Source organism: Salmo salar, chromosome 05, assembly GCF_965601325.2.
Source record: "Salmo salar chromosome 05, fSalSal1, whole genome shotgun sequence".
In the NCBI taxonomy this organism is placed as follows: domain Eukaryota; kingdom Metazoa; phylum Chordata; class Actinopteri; order Salmoniformes; family Salmonidae; genus Salmo; species Salmo salar.
Window position 1 is genome coordinate 73,592,835 of NC_138295.1, and position 19,909 is coordinate 73,612,743.

At 46.1% G+C, this 19,909-nt stretch overlaps 2 protein-coding genes across 5 annotated transcripts; both read left to right on the forward strand.

The window, feature by feature from the left end:
* Positions 1-1,924: 1,924 nt before the first annotated feature.
* LOC106605835 (rho guanine nucleotide exchange factor 5) lies at positions 1,925-16,430 on the forward strand. 4 transcript variants are annotated; one of them, XM_014201806.3, is made up of 15 exons: positions 1,925-2,467; positions 3,328-7,599; positions 8,980-9,022; positions 9,709-9,758; positions 11,589-11,998; positions 12,179-12,339; positions 12,484-12,636; positions 12,767-12,896; positions 13,170-13,244; positions 13,343-13,432; positions 13,580-13,722; positions 13,883-14,026; positions 14,153-14,223; positions 14,337-14,441; positions 14,648-16,430. In XM_014201806.3, exons 2-15 carry the CDS (start codon positions 6,786-6,788, stop codon positions 14,788-14,790), a joined length of 2,532 nt encoding a protein of 843 aa, XP_014057281.3. In that variant the 5' UTR covers positions 1,925-2,467; positions 3,328-6,785; the 3' UTR covers positions 14,791-16,430. The 4 variants fall into 4 exon arrangements, 3 of the variants coding, with proteins under 3 accessions (XP_014057281.3, XP_014057282.3, XP_082831645.1); XM_014201807.3 differs by having other exon boundaries at positions 3,328-6,762; XR_014392403.1 differs by lacking the exons at positions 9,709-9,758; positions 11,589-11,998; positions 12,179-12,339; ... (7 more) ...; positions 14,337-14,441; positions 14,648-16,430 and having other exon boundaries at positions 3,328-6,762; positions 8,980-9,023.
* A 450-nt stretch (positions 16,431-16,880) lies between these two features.
* Positions 16,881-19,667, forward strand: grl1 (Gamma-aminobutyric acid receptor-associated protein-like 1). Its single transcript, NM_001140623.1, has 5 exons — positions 16,881-17,081; positions 18,093-18,182; positions 18,520-18,598; positions 18,830-18,948; positions 19,215-19,667. The coding sequence occupies exons 2-5, from the start codon at positions 18,093-18,095 to the stop codon at positions 19,278-19,280; spliced, it is 354 nt and encodes a 117-aa protein (NP_001134095.1). The 5' UTR covers positions 16,881-17,081; the 3' UTR covers positions 19,281-19,667.
* The last annotated feature ends 242 nt before the right edge of the window (positions 19,668-19,909 follow it).

Below are 19,909 nucleotides of genomic sequence, written 5' to 3' on the forward strand. Positions count from 1 at the left end.
CTGGGCCGAGGAGACGCGCTGGCGGCCAGATGCGCTGAGCAGGCACACTCCTTCCTGGCTGAGTGCCCACTCTAGCACGGCAACGCTGCGGAGCCCGCAACGACCGCACCGGACTGTGCGTGCGGATGGGCGAGATAGTGCGCGTCACCCCGTAATGCATCGCTCGCCCCTCTGCACGCCTGCTCAGTCGTGCCCTCTCCGCCAGTACCTCCTTCCGGAATCTCGCGTCAAGCTCGGCGCTCGACTCCTTTCTCGGCTCCGGTTTGCTCCACGGCTCTCTCCTGTATGCCCGGGAAGTTAGGTCAGGGCTCCCCCCGACCTAGCCAAACTACCCGTATGCCCCCCCCCCCCATTTCTTTGGGGGGGGGGGGGCTGCCTCTCAGCCTCCTCCTGACGTTCCAGCCGTTCCTCCCAGTAACGCCTCCGGCGGGCGGCGATACACTCCAGATTGCCTCCATGGTCCTTTACCATCCAGGATTTCCTCCCAGGTCCAGGACTCCAGATACCTCTGCTGTTGCTCCCTTCCACGCTGCTCGGTCCGTCTTTGGTGGGTGGTTCTGTCACAAGCGTCGATGAAAGGGGACCAAAGCACAGCGGGTATAGTGCTCATCTTCTTTCTTTATTATTAATAAAGTGAACACTTAAACAAAAATACTAACAAATGACAAAACGACAGTTCCGTAAGGTACAAGACTATAATGGAAAGCAACCACCCACAACCCACAGGAAAAAACAGGCTGCCTAAGTATGGCTTCCAATCAGAGACAACTAACGACACCTGCCTCTGATTGGAAACCATACTCGGCCACACAAAGAAAAACAAACATAGAAAATGAAAACTAGAACATATCCCCTGGAAACAAACAAACCCCAAAACACACAAAAACAACACCCCCTGCCACGCCCTGACCAACTACAATGACAAATGACCCTTTTTACTGGTCAGGACGTGACAGGATCAACAATGTTTCTTCACTGATCACTGTGTGGAGGGGTGATGGTGATATAATCCAAACCTGTTTTCTCTGTCTGATTGTCGCTGTAACCTAATTAGCATCCTCCTTCACGCATTTACATGAAAGGATTAGAGGTAGCCCACCACTTCATTTATTGGTTTAAACAGAGTGCATGCACTCCAGGTATGTTTGATCTTGGGATGAGGGTACAATAGGATTATCTAGAGGTGGAACAGACAGATGTGAAAATACAGTTTCTTCTCCACAAATATTTTGCAACAGACTTGATGAATAATTTCTTTCCCCCCAAAATTATTTTTCCTCATTCAATTGCCATTGAGTGCTGTGTCCCATCCTGAGGGGGTGTAGCTTCCCTCCACTCTGACACCCCACCCTCATCGAACCCAAGCCCAGAAAATACCAGCGGAAAGGATACATCTATCTGACACGTTATCTTATGGATTTACATTATTTAGTGATCTTACAGCTACAATACATCTATCTGACACGTTATCTTATGGATTTACATTAGGTAAAAGGTATTTGTAATGACTTGGGCCCCAAGGTTTCCTAATCATGCCATGTGGTCTGGGTAAACTCCTGGCCCTAGCAGCACTGACAGTACAGCTGACCTATATATGTCCCTCTTCCTTTTCTGTCATTGCCCAATCCTGTTACTGTGATCTGAAGAACTAGCTTTCCTTTTCTGTGGAACTTGGAGTTCTTTCCCAATTTACTACTTCTCCAGGGAATGTTAGGGAAGTTTTTATAAGCTTGCTGTAGGCTGTGTTGGTGGTTTGTTTGCTGAGTCGCAGTGTGAGTGTGTTCTCATTCCTTTTTGCCTCCCATCCCCCTTCCTTGATTCTAGAATCTACAACCCTTACCTACCTTAAGTGTGCTATGCAGACACACCCGGCTATCCTACATCAACCAATCACAGACAAGGGAGAGACACCCAGGAGGTGTACTTCCTGTATTTGGTGAGAGAGGAATGGAGCAGGAGAGAGAGAGAGAGATAGTGAGTCAGCGAGCTTCATCTTGGGATCAACAGTAACTGATCACGTCAGTGTTGGAGGAAGGAGAACAGATTGATTTGTGGGATAAAGTCCGCAGGCTTTTTGTTTAGTTTGTCCAGATTCTTCTGTTCATTAACAGAGGCTGTGAAGACAAGACAGAGAGAAAAAGAGGAAGGGGAAGATAAGTGTCAATCTGTTCGGACTTGTTTGGGAATTTGAGCAAGGAAGGAGGGAGGAGGAGGGGTAAAACAACAAGAGAGAGAAGGAGAGAGAGAAGAAGTGAGGGGAGAGGTTGACAGACAGATTGAGAAGAAAACAGATGCTGAGAGAGACAGAGCGTCAGGATTAGATTAAAGTTGAAATAGAACTCCCCCCCAGCAGATCTGGAGAGGAAGGATTGCTTGTGTTGTGCAATCCTTGTTAGTTCACACTACTGAACTAACTGAGAGCTGCAGAGAGAAGGGAGACTAGACCTCCCTAGCGTACTAAACTCAGGTGAGTCCCTCAGATCTCTTTACTGTGTTTCTCTACTGATCTACCAGTCATTCTACAGTTCTAACATTGATTCATGGCTAATTTGACTAGTGGTTTATGTGTTAGATGTGTTTTCATTGTGTGTAAGGGAGTCCTGTTTTAGGGTTAGTTGGTGTGCTGAGCGATGTTATGTGGACTGTGCTATGCAGATGTGTGCTGTGCTGCGTTCAATAAATCAGTGTTCCCAGGTGTCACATAATCTGCTGGGCTGTTTCTGTCATTATCTACAACACTTTGCTGTTGGCTCTGTTGTTGTATAGATACTTGGTGCTCCAAGCTTAAAGGGAAAATGTAGTTTTTGAGTAGATTTTCCATTTAAATTAACTCAAGCAGTTAGCAGTAGAACCCATTGAGTTAAAGTGTATTGAATTACAGAGTTGGCTATTAAGTGTTGGCTGACTAAAGGTTGTAATGCTGTGGTCTCAAACTGATCGCATAAACACATTGTTGCCTGTGATTCTTATCATCATAACATCCACAGTTATAACACATTGGACTTGTGTTGTATTATAGTTACAGTATTTTCACCTTTTTGTAATAGATTTTTTTTTTACTTCCAATTTAAATGAATGAATAGTGAAGCATTGGTCAGGGCTGGTAAAGACACTAGGCCACTATTCAGCTTCAGTGTTCAGGGGCCACAATAGGCCTAATGCTGTTGTTAACCTTCCATTTTCAGTGATCTCAATATTCCTTTATCTCCATTTCGTGATTGAAAGTGTTGCTACTTCAAGTGATTCTATTGGTTGTGGCAGTATTCTTGCAGAATGTCCAGATTGTGATGAATTATAATTTAACGAGAGAATATTACCGTCTTTCAGGTTCTGAAAAAAGTATGTTACCATGGGGACCAAACGCCCCAGTCTGACTCCCTTTGACACATTTGATCCATCCAATCAAAGCGCTTCCTACTTGAACCCTCAGCCAATCAGCCAGATCTGCCGCGAAACAAGTCCCAGACCTGGAACTATGGCCCGGACAGACAGAGAGAGGGAGAGGATCCGAGAGGAGGAATGGAGGAGAGAAAGAGAAATGGAGAGATTGAAGGACAAAACAAGAAATAGAAGAAAAGGGATGGAACCCGGACCAAGAGAGAGGAACAGAGAGAAGGACTGTTCCCCCATATTCAGAGGGAGGGAGGAGGAAAGGGAATGGAGAGAGAGAGAAAGGGAGAGAGCGGGAGAGAGACGTGCCAATGGAAGACCTACTTCAAATCTGGACATCAGGAACGACAGAGAAAAGGAGAGAAAGAAAGGAGACACGTTTCCTACAATTATAAAAAATAGCAAAGAGAGAGACAGAAGAATGAGTGCATTTGTGGAGGAAGATGTGGGGAAAGAAGGAACGAGACAATTGGAGAGACAGAAGGGAACAGAGATGGATGACTGGGAGAGAGAACGAGAGACAGCATCAAAGATTCAGCGGTATCGAGATGCAGAGAGGGACTTCCAAAGGTACAGAGAGAGGGAGAGGGAGAGGGAGAGAATCAGGGCAAAGGAGGACAGAGAGAAAAATGGAGGGAGGCCCATGGAGGATAAGACAGTGAGACGGAGGGAGAGAGCGAAGGAAGTGGAGACAGATTTCAGAGAGAGGAGAAGAGAGAGGTTCTCAAAGGGCAATGACCTATGGAGCAAACGAGAAGGTTATATAGATGGAGAGCGAGAGAGGCCAAAACTCTGGCAGGGAGAAAGGGAAGTTAGAGGAAGAGAGGGAGATTCACAGAACTATTCGGATAGTGAGGGCAGGGATGGAAGGAGGGAAGGAAATACAGAAGGACAGAGGGACACCAGGAGTGAGGGAGACAGTGATGGAGAGAAGTGGAAAGAGAGAGTGAGAGATGACAACAGAAGAGAACTGAAACATCTGCACAGTAAAAGTGAGGGGGACACTGAGGGGAACACATCATGGGATAGAGTGAGAGAGAAAGAAAAGGAGAGGCAGAAATGGAGAGGGGGGGAGATGTACAGAGAGAGGGATGGAAGGAAAGATGCTTATAGACAGAGAGTGAGGGACGGGGGCAGGGACATTGATGGAGAGAGGGACATGGACAGATACAGAGAGAGAGACAGGAGAAAAGCGAGGGAAGTGGAGAGAGAGAGGGATGGGGTGAGAGAAGGGGGCAGGCAAGAGAACGGACCAAGGGAAAGGAGGGATCCGGAGAAAGATAGGGAGAAAACACAGCCCAATGTAACAGGAGAGAGAGGGAAGCGGATGGACGGAGAGAGATTCAGAGAGAGGGAGAGATATTCCAAGGGGGAGGATGAAGAGAGGAGGCGCAGGGAGAAAAGGGACAGAGAGACAGATCCCAAAAGGGAGGGAGGAGCAGACGGAGCTAGTCAATCGCCGAGTGAGACAGCCCCAAGGGTGCCACCACGAGCCCAGAGCAGCGGAGAATGGAGCAGTGACATAGAGAGGGAAAGAAAATGGAGAAGAGGAAGAGAAAGTAATGAAGAGAAGGAGTCAGAGGGAGAGAAGGATGTGGATAGGGGGCAGCGAGAGTGTAGTGAAAGAGAGAGACCAGATAGAGTGAGGGGGAGAGAAGAAGGAGAGGAGGAGACGATACCAAAGCGCCCTGAGCAAAGGAAGATGTGGCTAGAACCACAGAAGGTCAGATATAACAAAGACTCCTCTTTAGAGGATGAGGTTATAGAGCGAGAAAGAGATAGGGACACTAACAGATGGAGAGATAGAAGTGAAGAAGAGGACAGATCCGTGGAACAAAGGACAGGCAGAGAAAAAGAGAGGAAGACAGAGGGAGAAGGACAAGAGGATGGGGTGGTGGAACAAAGAAAGTCCATAGATGAAGAGAGAGAAACTGAGAGGGAGGGAGGGAGGGAGAGGTATTTGGAGAGAGGGTTAAATGTAGATGAAGACGATGAGACAGAAGCCTGGAGGAGTTATAGCAGAGGAGAGGAACACCAGACTGATAGCGATGGAGAGAGAGAGGAACGCTGGCAAAGGGACAGGGAGACGGAGAGAGAGAATGTGACAGATAACACAGAGGGTGACAGAGAGGAAGAAGAAGGAAGTGATAGATATGCAGAGTGGGAAGGAGAGAGGGATAGAATCCATTCCTCTGAGGACGGCTTTATCACTGTGTCCAGTGGTGGAGAAGAGGAGTTTGAGGACTGCAAGGAATTCTTGGAAGTTGGGTTCACTAATCATATCAGGCAACCTGTTAGCTTTCAGGGGAGCGAGGAAGAGATGGAGAGAGGTAGAGGGAGAAGACATGAAAGAGAGCGAGAAAGAACAGAAGAGCGGACAGAGCAAAAAGATGATGCAGTGGAGGGAGAGGTGAATGACGGAAAGGGGAAGAAGCAACCCACCTATGTATTCTGTGTGATTGGACAAACACTGCCCAGATCAAAACCCAATCAGACAGCAGTCCTGGGTGACATGAAATCAGAGCGGACCAATCAAAATCCTGGATATGGTCATAGGGACAGTGATGACATCACACACGTCCCTCATGAAAACCCTTCCAGAGATGGAGACCAAGGGGCTGAGGATGAGAGAAAAATAGTGAGGGATGAGATCCACGTGCCAAAGGAGGAGAGAACAGACACAGAAGAGAGCTCCATAGTGGACGTCAGTCACACCACCCTAGAACGAGAGAGCGGAGAACGACTGAAGGTCATGGAGGAGAACCCATACGCTGAGATAGAGCGAAGGAGGAGCTCTGAGACCGAAAAACTCCTCAAAGAGTGGAGAGAAAGACATAAAGAGTACACAGAAACAAGAGAGAGTGACCCAACAGACAGGAGGAGGACAGACCCAGAGATAGGTACATCTTCACATCCCAGTGGAGAGTACCACCACCATGGGGTCGCTGTAGTTGACCAAGCCACCTCTGACCAGAATAACCCTGGAGTGATGAGCCCAGAGGAAGCTGTGGCCATCCAAATCCGTATAAGTGGAGCCTGGAGCACAGAAGAGGAGGCCAAGCGCCACTCCCAGGCCTCACACATGAAGTGGGCCAAGAACGTATTGAGTGAGATCCTTGGCAGCTCGGAGGAACACGCCCTCGGCAACCCCCAGCCAGAGTCACAGGGAGGTCAAAAGGTCAGCCAGACTGCGAGAGGGACCGAGAGGGTAGAGGAGGCAGCTAGAGGAAGAAAAGGATGAGACGCCAGAGTGGGGAGAAGCCTCAACCGTCTACGCCACGGTTCAGAAGAGGACGAAGCGTGGGAGGAAGTCGGTGGAGGCGAGGCTGGCTGAACGGGAGGCAGAGCCAGGGAAGGTGGAGGATGAGAGAGGTACAGGGGAGAAACTAACAGACATGCATGCTGAGGCTCTCACAGCTATGCTTGGTGATGGCAAACCCATAGACATGCATGCTGCCCTGACCCTACACAATACTCATGGTGACACACCTACAGACAGACAGGGAGAGGAGGTGGAAGATAACAATGTGTGTGCGGACAGACAAACAGACAGTCATATACATATCCAGGTAGAGATGGTGACAGAGGTTGAGGGTGAGACAGAGAAAGGGGTCGAAGTTGGGGACGAGGTTCATATACTGGATGCAGAGAAAGAAGCGAATGCCCAGAAAGAGGAAGATCTGTTTCTCTCTGTGAGCAACACCCTGTACAAACCAACCAGCTGCCCCAGCCTTATATACAACCCTGATTCAGAACAACCTATCATCCCCATAGAGGAAAAGACGGTGGAAGAAGGGGAGAAAGAGAGGACTGTGGGAGAGGGGGAAGAGAATAGTGTGGTAGAGGGGGAAGAGAATAGTGTGGTAGAGGGGGAAGAGAATAGTGTGGTAGAGGGGAAGCAGGAAAGAAGGATAGAAGATTGGACCGACGACAGGGGGAAAGTGGGAGAGGCGACTGAGGAGAGGAAAGTGGAAAGGGAGGAGGAGAAGGGGGTAGGAGGGGAAGAGGAGAGGATGAGGGAGGGCAGGGAAGAGAGTAAAAAAACGGGAGGAGGGGGGGTGAAGAGCACTTGTAGTTTCCAAGATTTGGGCACCGATGTTCGGTATAGGAGGCGGGGGTTTCACAAGACAACAGAAAGAAGAAACGAGGAAGAAGAAGAAGGAAGAGGAGATGCAAGGGATCGCAGAACAAGAATATTCCAGGTGTCAGGTGAGACAGACAGAAAGTGAAGGAGGAATAAATCAAGAGAAAAGCAGCTCAACACCTAACACAGATTAACATTAGAATATCCTAATTATGAACTCATTTCCTGATCATCTCAATCATCTCATTTTGTCAACCTAACCAAACCTTTTAGAACGCCAGACAGAAGAGTTCAAACTTTTTAATTTGAAGACAGTTATACAAATGTTCATTCTTAGTTATTGATACTCACATGAAAAAATACTATAGTATACTATGGTATAAATACTATATTATAAACCAGGTAGTTCGAGCCCTGAATGCTGATTGTCTGAAAGACGTGGTACCAGACTGTCTCACACTGGTATGACAAAAACATACTTTTTATTGTTCTAATTACATTGGTAAGCAGTTTATAAAAGCAATAAGGTACCTCAGGGGTTTGTGGTATATGGCCAATATACCACAGCTGAGGGCTGTATCCAGGCACTCCTCGATGCGTCCTGCATAAGAACAGCCCTTAGCTATGCTATATTAGCCATATACCACACCCCATTGGGCCTTTTTGCTTAAGTATTCACTATAGGGTTTTTGCAGACTTTACTGTAGTATTTGCTGTAGTGTTTTTGCAGAATACTGGAATATTTACTGTAGTATACTGTAGTATTTACAGTTAACTATAGTATAAGTACTGTAGTAAAAGAACTGTAGTATATACAAAAGTAATTAATGTAGTGTTTTTGCGAATTGTAATATACTGTAGTATTTACTGGAGTGTTTTTGCTGACTGTAGTGTTTTTGTGGACATTACTGTAGTATTTACCATAGTATTCTACAGTATACTACAACATTCTATAGTAAGTATTGTAATATTCTATAGTAAACTAGTATTTTTTCATGTGGGATCTCACAAAAATCTTAATGAGAGCCAACCTCTGATGCTAACTAACCCAACCTTACCACAACTGTGGACTTCTGTTCTGCTGTTGAAATGTCCTTATAATCTTGGTGTGAATTTCATCATCTGTTCATTGAAGTGATTTTATGAGGAGACTTACAAGCCGAGTCACTGAAATGGGGAAGGGGGCGGGGAAAAGGGAGGAGGACAGTGTAGGTGGGGACAGTGTGGCAATCCCAGAATCTCGCAATAAATAGGCAGGGTTAGACTGTCTGGAACCAGAACTCATTCCTCCTCCATGACTCTTCTAGCCATTCTATCCCAGCTCTGTCTTCAGTTAAATTTAGAGCACACCACCTACAGTGGAGCACAGCCAGGGGAGTTTTGCAAACAACCCAACCCAAAACAGCTCTGCCTGTTCTGTAGGCCATATTCGGCTGAGCTACATTATTGGGTTATGTTGCTCTACCTCTCTGGACTACACTGGAATCAATATGTTCTGCTTCCAGATGAGGAGGAGGTGAGCGTCAACTGGGGAGACGCGGACCTGAGGTGAGTAGAAGATAGCAGGGGGAGGGAGGGGGCATATGTAATGTTAGTGCTCTGGGCTACCACAGTGACTGTTTTATTACATGGTCATATTTTATTTTATGTATAGAGTCAGTCTTTTTATGTCATGCATGCAATAAGTACAGTTAGATTTGTTGCCTGCCATTTAACCCTAACACTAGGCTGTGTTAGTTAGTGCCTGAGTTAAAATTGTCACGAACCGGCTCAAAGTCCGTAACAAAAAGGGAGACAACATGGGGATTAGGGATAACAAAAATATATTTATTAACTGAGGTAACGTAAATACAATTAACAATGGTGTGTGTAATCAGTAGTGTAAGTGAGTGGTTGCGTGCATAAATGTGATAATGAGGGGTGTTGAAAGGTGCCAAAGCAAACAAACAAAACGGCCACAACCAAAATCTATCAGTGTGTCTGCATGGAGAGAGTCTCCTCAATGAATGAGGAAGAGGTGTATTTATCCCAGGACACACCGGGGCCCAGGTGTGTCCCATGTCGCTGACGACCCTCCCAGCTCTGCCCGCCGACATCCTAATAAGGAAAACAAGAGCAAAGAGAAAGAATACGGCAGACAGAGTGGGAGGGTCGTCACAAAATGTACCACACTACTTCTGTAGATGAAGTGTGGACGATTCCCTGACCTGACTCCTGTCTCTCCCTCTGTCCAGGAATGTCACGGATACCATCAGAATAGATAGGATGAACTCCAAATTTTACAGTGAGTATCTCTGCTCTACCTCTACTGCTCTACCTCTACTGCACTACTTCTACTGCTCTACCTCTACCTCTACTGCTCTACCTCCACTGCTCTACCTCTACCTCTACTGCGCTACGTCTACTGCTCTACCTCTACTGCTCTACCTCTACTGCACTACTTCTACTGCTCTACCTCTACCTCTACTGCTCTACCTCTACTGCTCTACCTCTACTGCACTACTTCTACTGCTCTACCTCTACCTCTACTGCTCTACCTCTACTGCTCTACCTCTACCTCTACTGCACTACTTCTACTGCTCTACCTCTACTGCTCTACCTCTACTGCGCTATGTCTACTGCTCTACCTCTACTGCTCTACCTCTACCTCTACTGCGCTACGTCTACTGCTCTACCTCTACTGCTCTACCTCTACTGCTCTGCCTATACTGCTCTACCTCTACTGCTCTACCTCTACCTCTACTGCTCTACCGCTACCTCTACTGCTCTGCCTCTACTGCTCTGCTTCTACTGCTCTACCTCTACTGCTCTACCTCTACTGCTCTACCTCTACCTCTACTGCTCTGCCTTTACTGCTCTACCTCTACTGCTCTGCCTCTACTGCTCTGCTTCTACTGCTCTACCTCTACTGCTCTGCCTCTACTGCTCTACTGCTCTGCCTCTACTGCTCTACCTCTACCTCTACTGCTCTGCCTCTGCTGCTATACCTCTACTGCACTACCTCTACTGCTCTGCCTCTCTTTTCTCTCCTTCATCCCTGAGGCACTCACATCCACTTTCACACATCCACTTCTCAGAAATGTATTTTATATGTAATAATATGATAATAATGTTAGTTCAATAGAACATTTTATGCTACAATGAGCAGAGAGTGTTTATGGCTATGTAGGTATGGAATCTGTGAAGGCACATGTATTTCTAGGTTAACCATGCTCCTTGTAATTTGAAATGAAAAAGTCAGTAAAATCAAACAAGATACTTCCACAGACAGATATCATCTGCCAGTAAGGGTGCTGTTAAACAAATGTGTCCACAGACAGATTGAAACTGGGACTAGATATGACTGTATAGCAGTGTACTGTGAGTCCCAAGACAGACTTCTTCCTGTGAATGGCATACTCATGTATACAGTGTGTGCGTGATCCCTTTCTGTATTTTCCCAGATTGTTTTCCAGCTCAAACATGTTGTAGGTTTCTTCCATGGAACCTATAAACTGTGGGATTTCATTTTCAGTTCTGCTTTCCGACCCAATCATTTAAACATACCAAAATGGCAGCAGGTTTGCAGGCCTATGAGTCATGGTGAAATTGTATGAAATGTGGCAGTTGTGTGTGTGTGTGTGTGTGTGTGTGTGTGTGTGTGTGTGTGTGTGTGTGTGTGTGTGTGTGTGTGTGTGTGTGTGTGTGTGTGTGTGTGTGTGTGTGTGTGTGTGTGTGTGTGTGTGTGTGTGTGTGTGTGTGTGCTTGCGCTCCAGGGCCACAGGCAGGTTTGTGCAGGTATTCATATCTCTTAATGCCAATTAAAACCAACTGTTGCTGCTACAGCATAGCATTCCAAGAAGTGTAAAATGCAAACCATACACTCTGGATAACCCACTTCTCTGTCTCTCTATACCTCTACCTTTTCTTCCACCTTCTCATTTGCTCTCTTTCTCTGCCTCTCTTTCACTCATCCTCTTCATCTATACCCATTCTGTCCCTGTCTAACTTCTCTCTCTCTTACTCTACTCATCTCTCTCGTCACCTCTCTTTGCCTCCCTTCCACCTCTACTCCTTTCCCTATCTTCCCTCTCTCTCCTTTCCTCCCTTCCTCCACTCCCCCACCCCCTCTCAGATTCCCAGCTCTACCAGCAGTACAGTGAGACGGCTCAGAACAGGGAGATCCTCAGTCAGTCTTGCTCTGACGCCCTCTCCATCTACGAGGAGCTCCCTGTCCCCCTGTCCCCCGTACCCTCCTCCCTGGCCCCCTCGCTCCCTCTGGCCCGCAGGCCCTTACCCCGTCTCCCCCCAGTCATCCACCCCCACTCTCTGTCCCACTCTGGCTCTACCTCCAGTGGCACCAGTGCCAAGTTCCTGCCCATACCACAGCCGCCCCAGGCACCCCAGGCCCCCCCGGCCAGGCCTTCCTCTCCCCGCCTCTCCATCTCCCTCACCCAGTCCCCCAGACTGTGGCAGGAGATCCCTGAGGTCAGGAACAGTGCTGAGTTTGGGGAGCTGACTGACAACCAGAGACGCCTGCAGGAGGTAAACAATAACAAAAAATTGACCCTTCAACCAGCGATGTCGATGATGACATTTGCCAGGGGCCTAGTAGCTAATGTAGATTTTTTTGGAGCCTGGGTCTCTGGGTCCTCTGGGCATTTGGAACAGTGCCTGTAATCTCCCCCTCTCCCCCCTCTCCTCTTCCTTTCTTCTTCCTGTCAGGTGCAGTTTGAGGTTGTAACTTCAGAAGCGTCGTACTGTCGTAGTCTGGATATTGTGGTGGATCACTTTGTCAAGTCTAAGCAGCTCGGGGAGCTGTTGACTACTCAGGACAGGAGCTGGCTGTTCTCCAGGCTGGCTGATGTCCGAGCCATCAGCCACAGGTTTGAGGACTGGGACTTATTTGTTTGTTCCTCAATCTAGCAAACCCACAGGCTAAATGTCATGGGGCCTCTCTATGCCCCTGTTTATCTTTTTTCTATCAACGTTTACCTCATAGTCTTTCTCTGTATTTGTTGTTCTCGTAGTTTTCTGTTGAAGCTGGAAGAGAGGGTAGAATCTGATATGATGCACTTTACCGTGTGTGACATCATTGCTCGCCACTGTCAACGCTTCAAGAAGGTCTACGTGCCCTACCTCACCAACCAATCATATCAAGATGCCACTTACCAGAGACTCATGTGAGTCCTCCCCCAAGGTTCACTGATTGGACAGACTCTTTCTGACAGACTCTTTGTATTACTGTACGTTTATGTGTTTACATTGACTTACAAACAGCACCTTCTTTCTCTCTCTCTGTCTGCCCTGCAGGGATGAGAACCAAGGGTTCAGGCGGGTAGTGGAGAAGTTGGAACGCAGTCCAGTGTGTCAGCGTCTTCCTCTTCGCTCCTTCCTCATCCTCCCCTTCCAGAGGATCACACGAATCAAACTCCTTGTTCAGGTGTGTTTGTGTGACTGTGTGACTGTGTGTGTGTGTGTGTGTGTGTGTGTGTGTGTGTGTGTGTGTGTGTGTGTGTGTGTGTGTGTGTGTGTGTGTGTGTGTGTGTGTGTGTGTGTGTGTGTGTGTGTGTGTGTGTGTGTATATATATATGTGTATGTTTTAAGTGCACAATATAAGTATGCTACTCCTTATAATCCTCTCTTCGACTCGGTCTCACTCTCCCCTTCTCAATCTCTCTCATTCTCCCCATTTGTCTCTGTATTTTTGCCTCAGAACATCGTGAAGAGAACAGCCCAAGGCACAGAGGAGGAGGTCCAGGCCATCAAAGCTATGAAGCTACTGGAGAGAGTATGTTACACCCCCATTCCCTCCCGGTGGTGCACTGTTACATGATGTAGCCAAGAGATAACTGTTAACCATCTCTCTTCTCTCTCTCTGTCCTTCAGTTGATCCAGGAGAGCAATGACAGTATTACTCAGATGAAGAGCATCGAGTCGCTGGTCTCTCTCAGTGCCAGAGTGGGCTTTGAATGCAGGGTGAGTAATAAACTACATCTCCCATGATCCCCTGCTTTACATGCTGTCTCTTGAACATATCTGTGTTGAATTGATCACAATAACAAGTTACAATAAAAGTACAGCAGCAAACTTTAACCGAGTTGAACCTATGTGTGTGTGTTGTAGACTCTCCCCCTGGTCAGTCAGTCTCGTAGGCTGGTGAGAGAGGGACCGGTGACTGAGATGATGGATTTCTCTCTGAAGGAGACAGAGAGGAGTGTCTACCTTCACCTCTTCAATGACTACCTGCTGCTGTCGCTGCACAAAGAGTGAGTCTCCTCAGACAAACACACTCACACAACAACCAAAGCAAACCAAGCATTAGGAAATCTAGACTGATATCACTTTTTATTGAAAAGTTTTTCAATGTTCTCATCATTGGTCCTTATTAACTCTCCACTCCTCTCCTCTTCTCCTCCCTCGTTCTAGAGGGGGCAGGTTCACGGTGATAGACCATGCTCCAGTGTCAGAACTGCGAGCTGAGAACTGTCGGGTCAAACTGCACTCTCTAGAGAAGAACCTTTTCCGCCTCCACCTTAACAAGAAAGCCCTGCTACTTAGCACCGACACACAGTAAGACAGAGAGGGTTGTGTGTGTGCCTGTGTGCCTGTGTGTGTGTGTTACAAAGAATGAGAGTAGTTTAATCCACAGGTGTGTGTGATTGTGTGTAAAAAGTGTGTTTTCTTGTGATCTTTCAGAGGTGATAAACTGCGATGGATCTCAGCTGTCTCCAGGCCCCATCCTGTTATTGACTATTCTACAGCACAAGGTGGGTTGAGAATTACTATATTGCCATCCAGCCTAGCATGGCCAGACAATGGGAACATCTTGACCCTCATGACCCTGCTGTATTTGACCTCTGACCCGCTCTCCCACTCACAGACTTCACACAGATGCAGTGTGTCCGAGCCTTCGTTGCCCACCAACCAGACGAGCTGTCCCTGGAGAAGGCTGAGGTCATTCTCGTCCACCAGCAGAGCAGCGACGGTAAGGAGGACAGAACCACCCACTTCCTGATTGGTTGTGGGAATACACAACATCTCCATACCTCAGTGTTTTTGAGTGCTAAAAATGGGTTGCTTTTTTAGTTGCTTTTTGTTAAAACTCTTTCCCTTTTCTCCCTCCTCTTTCCTCTCCCCCTCCCTGTTTCCCTCTCTCGCTCTCTCCCTCTACCTCTATCTGTCATTCCTCAGGTTGGGTGGAGGGGACCAGGCTGTCAGACAGACACAGAGGATGGACTCGTGAGTCCCACTTGGAAACCATAGCCAGCCTCAGGGTCCGACAGCGCAACCTGCTGGACGCTCTAAAGATTACCACAGCCACGGCTGCAGTATGACAAACCAACCACTGCCTGACTGCGCTAGGGGAATCCTAGTCACTGTGTATCAATGGAGTGTACTGGGGACATGTGGATTTGGACAGTGGATGAAACATAGTGTTTCAGACTGGAGTTGTCACTCCCGGCCTCACCCTGCTTATTGGGGATGAATGGCAAGGGGATGAACGGCTTTAGAGGGGGTGCCTTAGATGGTGCCTTAGAGAGAGGCACTGGACTGACATGAATACCTTTAACACTTACAGGAGTGTCAACGTAAATTATTGGAAGGCTTTCGGAGGTGCCTGGGTGTGTCTAGGGTAGCCTTGTAAATCAAACCCTGGCAATGAATGTCGATGGACTGTTACAGGCTGTATTGGAAATCAGCCATCTAAGAACATCAGTGGATTGAGGTTCTGTGGCCTCGGAGAAGGACAGCAGTTTCTCCATACCTACTTTACTTCGGGACTTTAAAGACATGGTATGGGGCCTCCCGAGTGGCGCAGCGGTCTAAGACACTGCATCGCAGTGCTAGAGGCTTCATGACAGACCTGGGTTCGATCCCAGGTTGTGTTGCAGCCGGCCGCGACCGGGAGACCCATGAGGCGGCACACAATTGGCCTAGCTCCATCTGGGTTAGGGGAGGGTTTGGCTGGCCGGGATGTCCTTGTCCCATCGCGCTCTAGCGCCTCCTTGTGGCAGGTCGGGCGCATGCACGCTGACCTTGGTCGCCAATTGAACGGTGATTCCTCCGACACATTGGTGTGGCTGGCTTCTGGGTTAAGCGAGCAGTTTCGGAAGACGCATGGCTCTCGACCTTCGCCTCTCCCGAGTCCGTACAGGAGTTGCAGCGATAGGACAAGACTGTAACTACCAATTGGATATCATGAAAAAGGGATAAAAAATACAACAACAATAAAAAGACATGGTATGATACACCATGGCAGTGTTTTGCAATAGAGGTTATTGTTTTTGAACAAAATGTTTCTATATATTCAGGGCAATGTGTTATTTGTGTATATTACAAAGATTTTATAAATTACTTTTATGGTGGGTACTTATTGGCTGACGGCTCAAATTGAATACTTCTGCTGCTCTATGTTCACTACATACTTCAGTCTAAGACTGCCATCGTTGAAGTCGTTGTGGTGACGTCTAAATGAATGGTGTTGTACAAAACAAAGTAATCAGCGATTTGATCATCTTTAACCAATCAGAGTATCAAAGCCAATGACAAATGTTTTAAACGCCCCTTTACCGACATGTGCTCTGGATCTGGCCCAACCCATTGGTTTCAGGGACCAATCAGAACGGTTAGAATGCGTTTGCTTTCTAGAAATCGTCAGGGAGGTATTCAGATCCAGAGCAGTAGAGGAAATTAATGTCTGTGGGCATGGCGTAGCGTTTGGCTGGAACAAAGAGTTTGAGTAGCCAGGCAAGGATACTTAATCCCCTTTGATACAGAAGACTATGAGATAAAGAGAGGGGTTGCATGCACATTGTTAAGAATGTTGAAAGGACTGTAAGTGCAATACATTTCCAGGACTATGCATGTAGCCTACACAATATGGTTTTATGGCAAAATAGGTGCAATTAGATGTTCTGTCTGTGTTGAGTAGACTGAGAAGTATGCTTTGGAAATAAATGTCCTATGTGAAATACTTTTTCATTTTCTGACTTTTTTTGTTTTTGATAACAAACAGTGAACAGCAGGAGAACTTGGCTACGCCATGGACTTTAGGCCAAAATCAGTAGTAGACCCTGGTCAAAGGACTTAGATGAACTGAACATAACTATGTTTACAGCCCTGACTTAAAGCGTACTTTTTACAGGACAAATGGTATCCAACGTCTGGCACGTATGCAACGTCTGGCACGTAGAAGAAACAGCTCCTGGCCCAGTTTTCCAACAATTGAATTGGTTGACTAAAACGTAATTCAAGCAAAATCCGAGTCAGGGGGCGGGAAAGAGCACAATTTCTCCAATGGGAGCATTGTAAACAAACATAAATACCGCCCCCAACTCTGCCCGAGTGGTTAAAAACTTTGTCCATCCGCGCAAAGGACGTTCATTGGTCTAAATAACTCAATTTGGGCGTTACTATATTTGTTGTTGTATCTGGTGCAAGAAGAAGTAGCTAGCTAGTTAGAACAGTCGGCTATTTAAGAATATATTTCGTTTAAATAATTTCATCCAAAAGAACTGTCCGTCGTGCTCATTATATGATAGCGTTGGTTACGTGAAGAGTCGGTGGGAAAGATCGGTGTGGAATTTTCAATTGTATTTGTTTTTATTACGTTTTTCCAAAGAAGGTGAGTGTCTGACTGTTTATTCATTGTCTTCGCTTCGAGATCGTGCAGCATATTCCTTAATCTGGCACAATATCAGAAATAGCTTTGATCGGCTTTGATCGATTTGTTGGCTGGTATTGGCTCTCTTTTGGATGTCATGTGAATACGTTTTTCATTCAGCTATAAGGATTCGCCATAACATCCGCTTGCAACGTAAACTAGCTACTGGAGGTAGCTGACGTTAACCTTCGCCTACTCAGCTGACCAAGCCCAAAAATGTAAATAATGACGTGGCCACCTTTCCATTGTCTGAAAAACCACAACAGTAGGCTACTGTAGTTGGCTGTGATAGAAACAGGGCTATGCAGAATTCAATCAGCAGCTATTATGATTTATACATTTTAGCCACGGTAACGTTAGCTATCACACGATGTTTGTAAATAAACTGTGTAGCTAATTAATGTAACCATTAGAAAGCAAGCTAGTGTGCTCACGCAATGTAAGCTATGTTGTACATTTTCATATCTAATCTCAATATTTAGTTTACCAACAAGTGCAAATATGACTATATATGCATATCACAATAATAAAGTTGAAAGAAATGTAAAAAAAACACGTATAAACATTGTAGGCCCCTCTACATACAATACATGATTTCAAATGATTGAGTTCTCAAGACAGCATACAATAGCCTATCTGACTCTCCTTGACAAGTTTTCTTTTGTGTACCTGATCCATTATGTCATCATGGTCTTGGTACCTTGATATCAAGGTACAGCAGAGAAGTGGCTCCAGGCTTCACACATAGTCAGCTGGTTAGGCTATATTTTACTTTTAAATGAACTATACACATAAGAATAGATGTTGTTTGAAGAATATCACTTAACATATTTTATCCCGCATTATTATATGCACAACTGCAAGTAACAGCAATAAACAGATACAGTGGCGTTGCAATGATAACGGTGCATCCATATATGATGTTTTATCAAATGTTAACCACTGTTGGCCCGTCCCTGTGTGTCTCTGTAGATGGACAGTCAGTACCAGCGCTCTGTACCACTGGAGGTGAGGAGGGCAGAGGGTGAGAGGGTGCGAGCCAAGCATCCCGACAAGATACCGGTGAGTGTGAACAGAATAAATGCCAGTCGTGTTGGATAGCTGCCTTTCCTTAACTCCTTTCTCTTATGACCATTGCCACTGATCTGAAAGGACATCACACTCATGATTGTCAATTCATTTTCAGGGCCTAAAAACCCTATCCATTCCTTTTATCAGCAGATAAGTGATCCTGGCATAGGATGAAAGGAAAGGAAGCTAGTAAGGTGTTATTAAGGTCAGATAGGGTTCAATACATGGATGTTAGCCTTGCATGCCAAGTTTCTTGGCTCCAGTTGAATGGGACATGATGGTGCAGTGTGTAATTACTGACCAAGTACTGTGTTACCTCCTAAACCAGATCATTGTGGAGAGGGCTACCAGGTCGAGAGCTCCTGACCTGGACAAGAAGAAGTACCTCGTGCCCTCTGACCTCACAGGTGAAACTGACGAGATGTCTGTCTTTCTCACAATTATTTCCTCTCTTCCAACTCATGACCTTGTTCTTATCCTCTTCCCTCTCCCCGTCCCTCTCTTCCTTCTCTCCTCCTTCCTTATTTTCTCCACTATTGTGCCACTCTTCCTCTTCTTTTGAAATGAAAGTCTAGGTAATGTGTTTAGTTTCGTTCTGTAAGTCCCTGTCTGACCATCTCTCTATTTTTCTCTCTCAGTGGGTCAACTGTGCTTCCTGATCCGACAGCGTGTGTCTATGAGACCTGAGGAGGCTCTCTTCTTTTTCGTCAACAACTCCCTTCCCCCATCCAGTTCTCCTCTCTCTGCTGTCTATGAGGTAAACACACACGCACACTGACACAACTTTTTATCCTACCCCCCTGACCCCCTGACGCGAGATCCAGATGCCAGGCATTCCCTCACGGTCAGTGACACAACTCCATTACATTGAGATTGTGTTGCGTGGGTTTTGCATATGTTATAAACAATTGCAATTAAAATATTATGTTTTATTCAGTGTACATACTTCAGTTATTATCAGCAGTTCTGCTTTTGCCATTTTAAATCCTTATTTCCCTCCCTGTCCTCCCCCGTCCCTCACAGGAGCACCATGAAGAGGACCTGTTCCTATACATGACCTACAGTAATGAGAGCGTCTACGGTGCCTGAGACGGGACAAAAAGGAGGAAAGAGAGGGAGAGAGCTCTTTGTAATGTTTCACCACTATTCTTTAAGAATTTAGGAGATGGTGGGGAGGAGAGTTTGGTGGGTAGGGTTTGTATAAGTTTTGTCAGTATTTTTGGAGTGATCATATTCTGTGTCAGTATGCTCTCAACCATGGTAAGGCATTCTAAATTTGAAAAATAACGGGGTAATTGGAAATAGGGGGAGTGAAAAAGAGATTTCAATAAAAGAAGAGTGTTAAGGGGAAAGCTCTTTTATTCCTATCTTTCTTTCTCAGCCAGCCATCTGTATTTAATGCAAATAGTATTTTTTGTGTGTAAATTAATATCATGGACTTTTGTGGAAAATAAAATCTAAAATGCATGGTTTGCTAGTTCTGCAGTTTGTCATTTAAAAAAAAAAACGTTTTATTCAAGCGAGTGTGTATTGTCACATCACAAACTGTCCCCATCTCATCCTCTATTTTAAAAAAGTTGTGAATGTAAGACATTTGTCTTTTGCAGAAGTTCTAAGATGTTTCATTTGGATATACTGTGTGATTCATTTTGTCAATCACATTTCTCATAAAAATCCCAATTCAAATAAATTGCTGACACTCAGTAATGGCGAGTGGG

Bases quoted from the DNA above. Each gene is read 5' to 3' on its own strand.
- LOC106605835 (XM_082975519.1), top strand. From the start codon at position 3,350: ATGGGGACCAAACGCCCCAGTCTGACTCCCTTTGACACATTTGATCCA.
- grl1 (NM_001140623.1), top strand. From the start codon at position 18,093: ATGGACAGTCAGTACCAGCGCTCTGTACCACTGGAGGTGAGGAGGGCA. The intron at 18,183-18,519 runs GTGAGTGTGAAC...CTCCTAAACCAG, and splicing joins AGCATCCCGACAAGATACCG to ATCATTGTGGAGAGGGCTAC. The intron at 18,599-18,829 runs GTGAAACTGACG...TTTCTCTCTCAG, and splicing joins CGTGCCCTCTGACCTCACAG to TGGGTCAACTGTGCTTCCTG.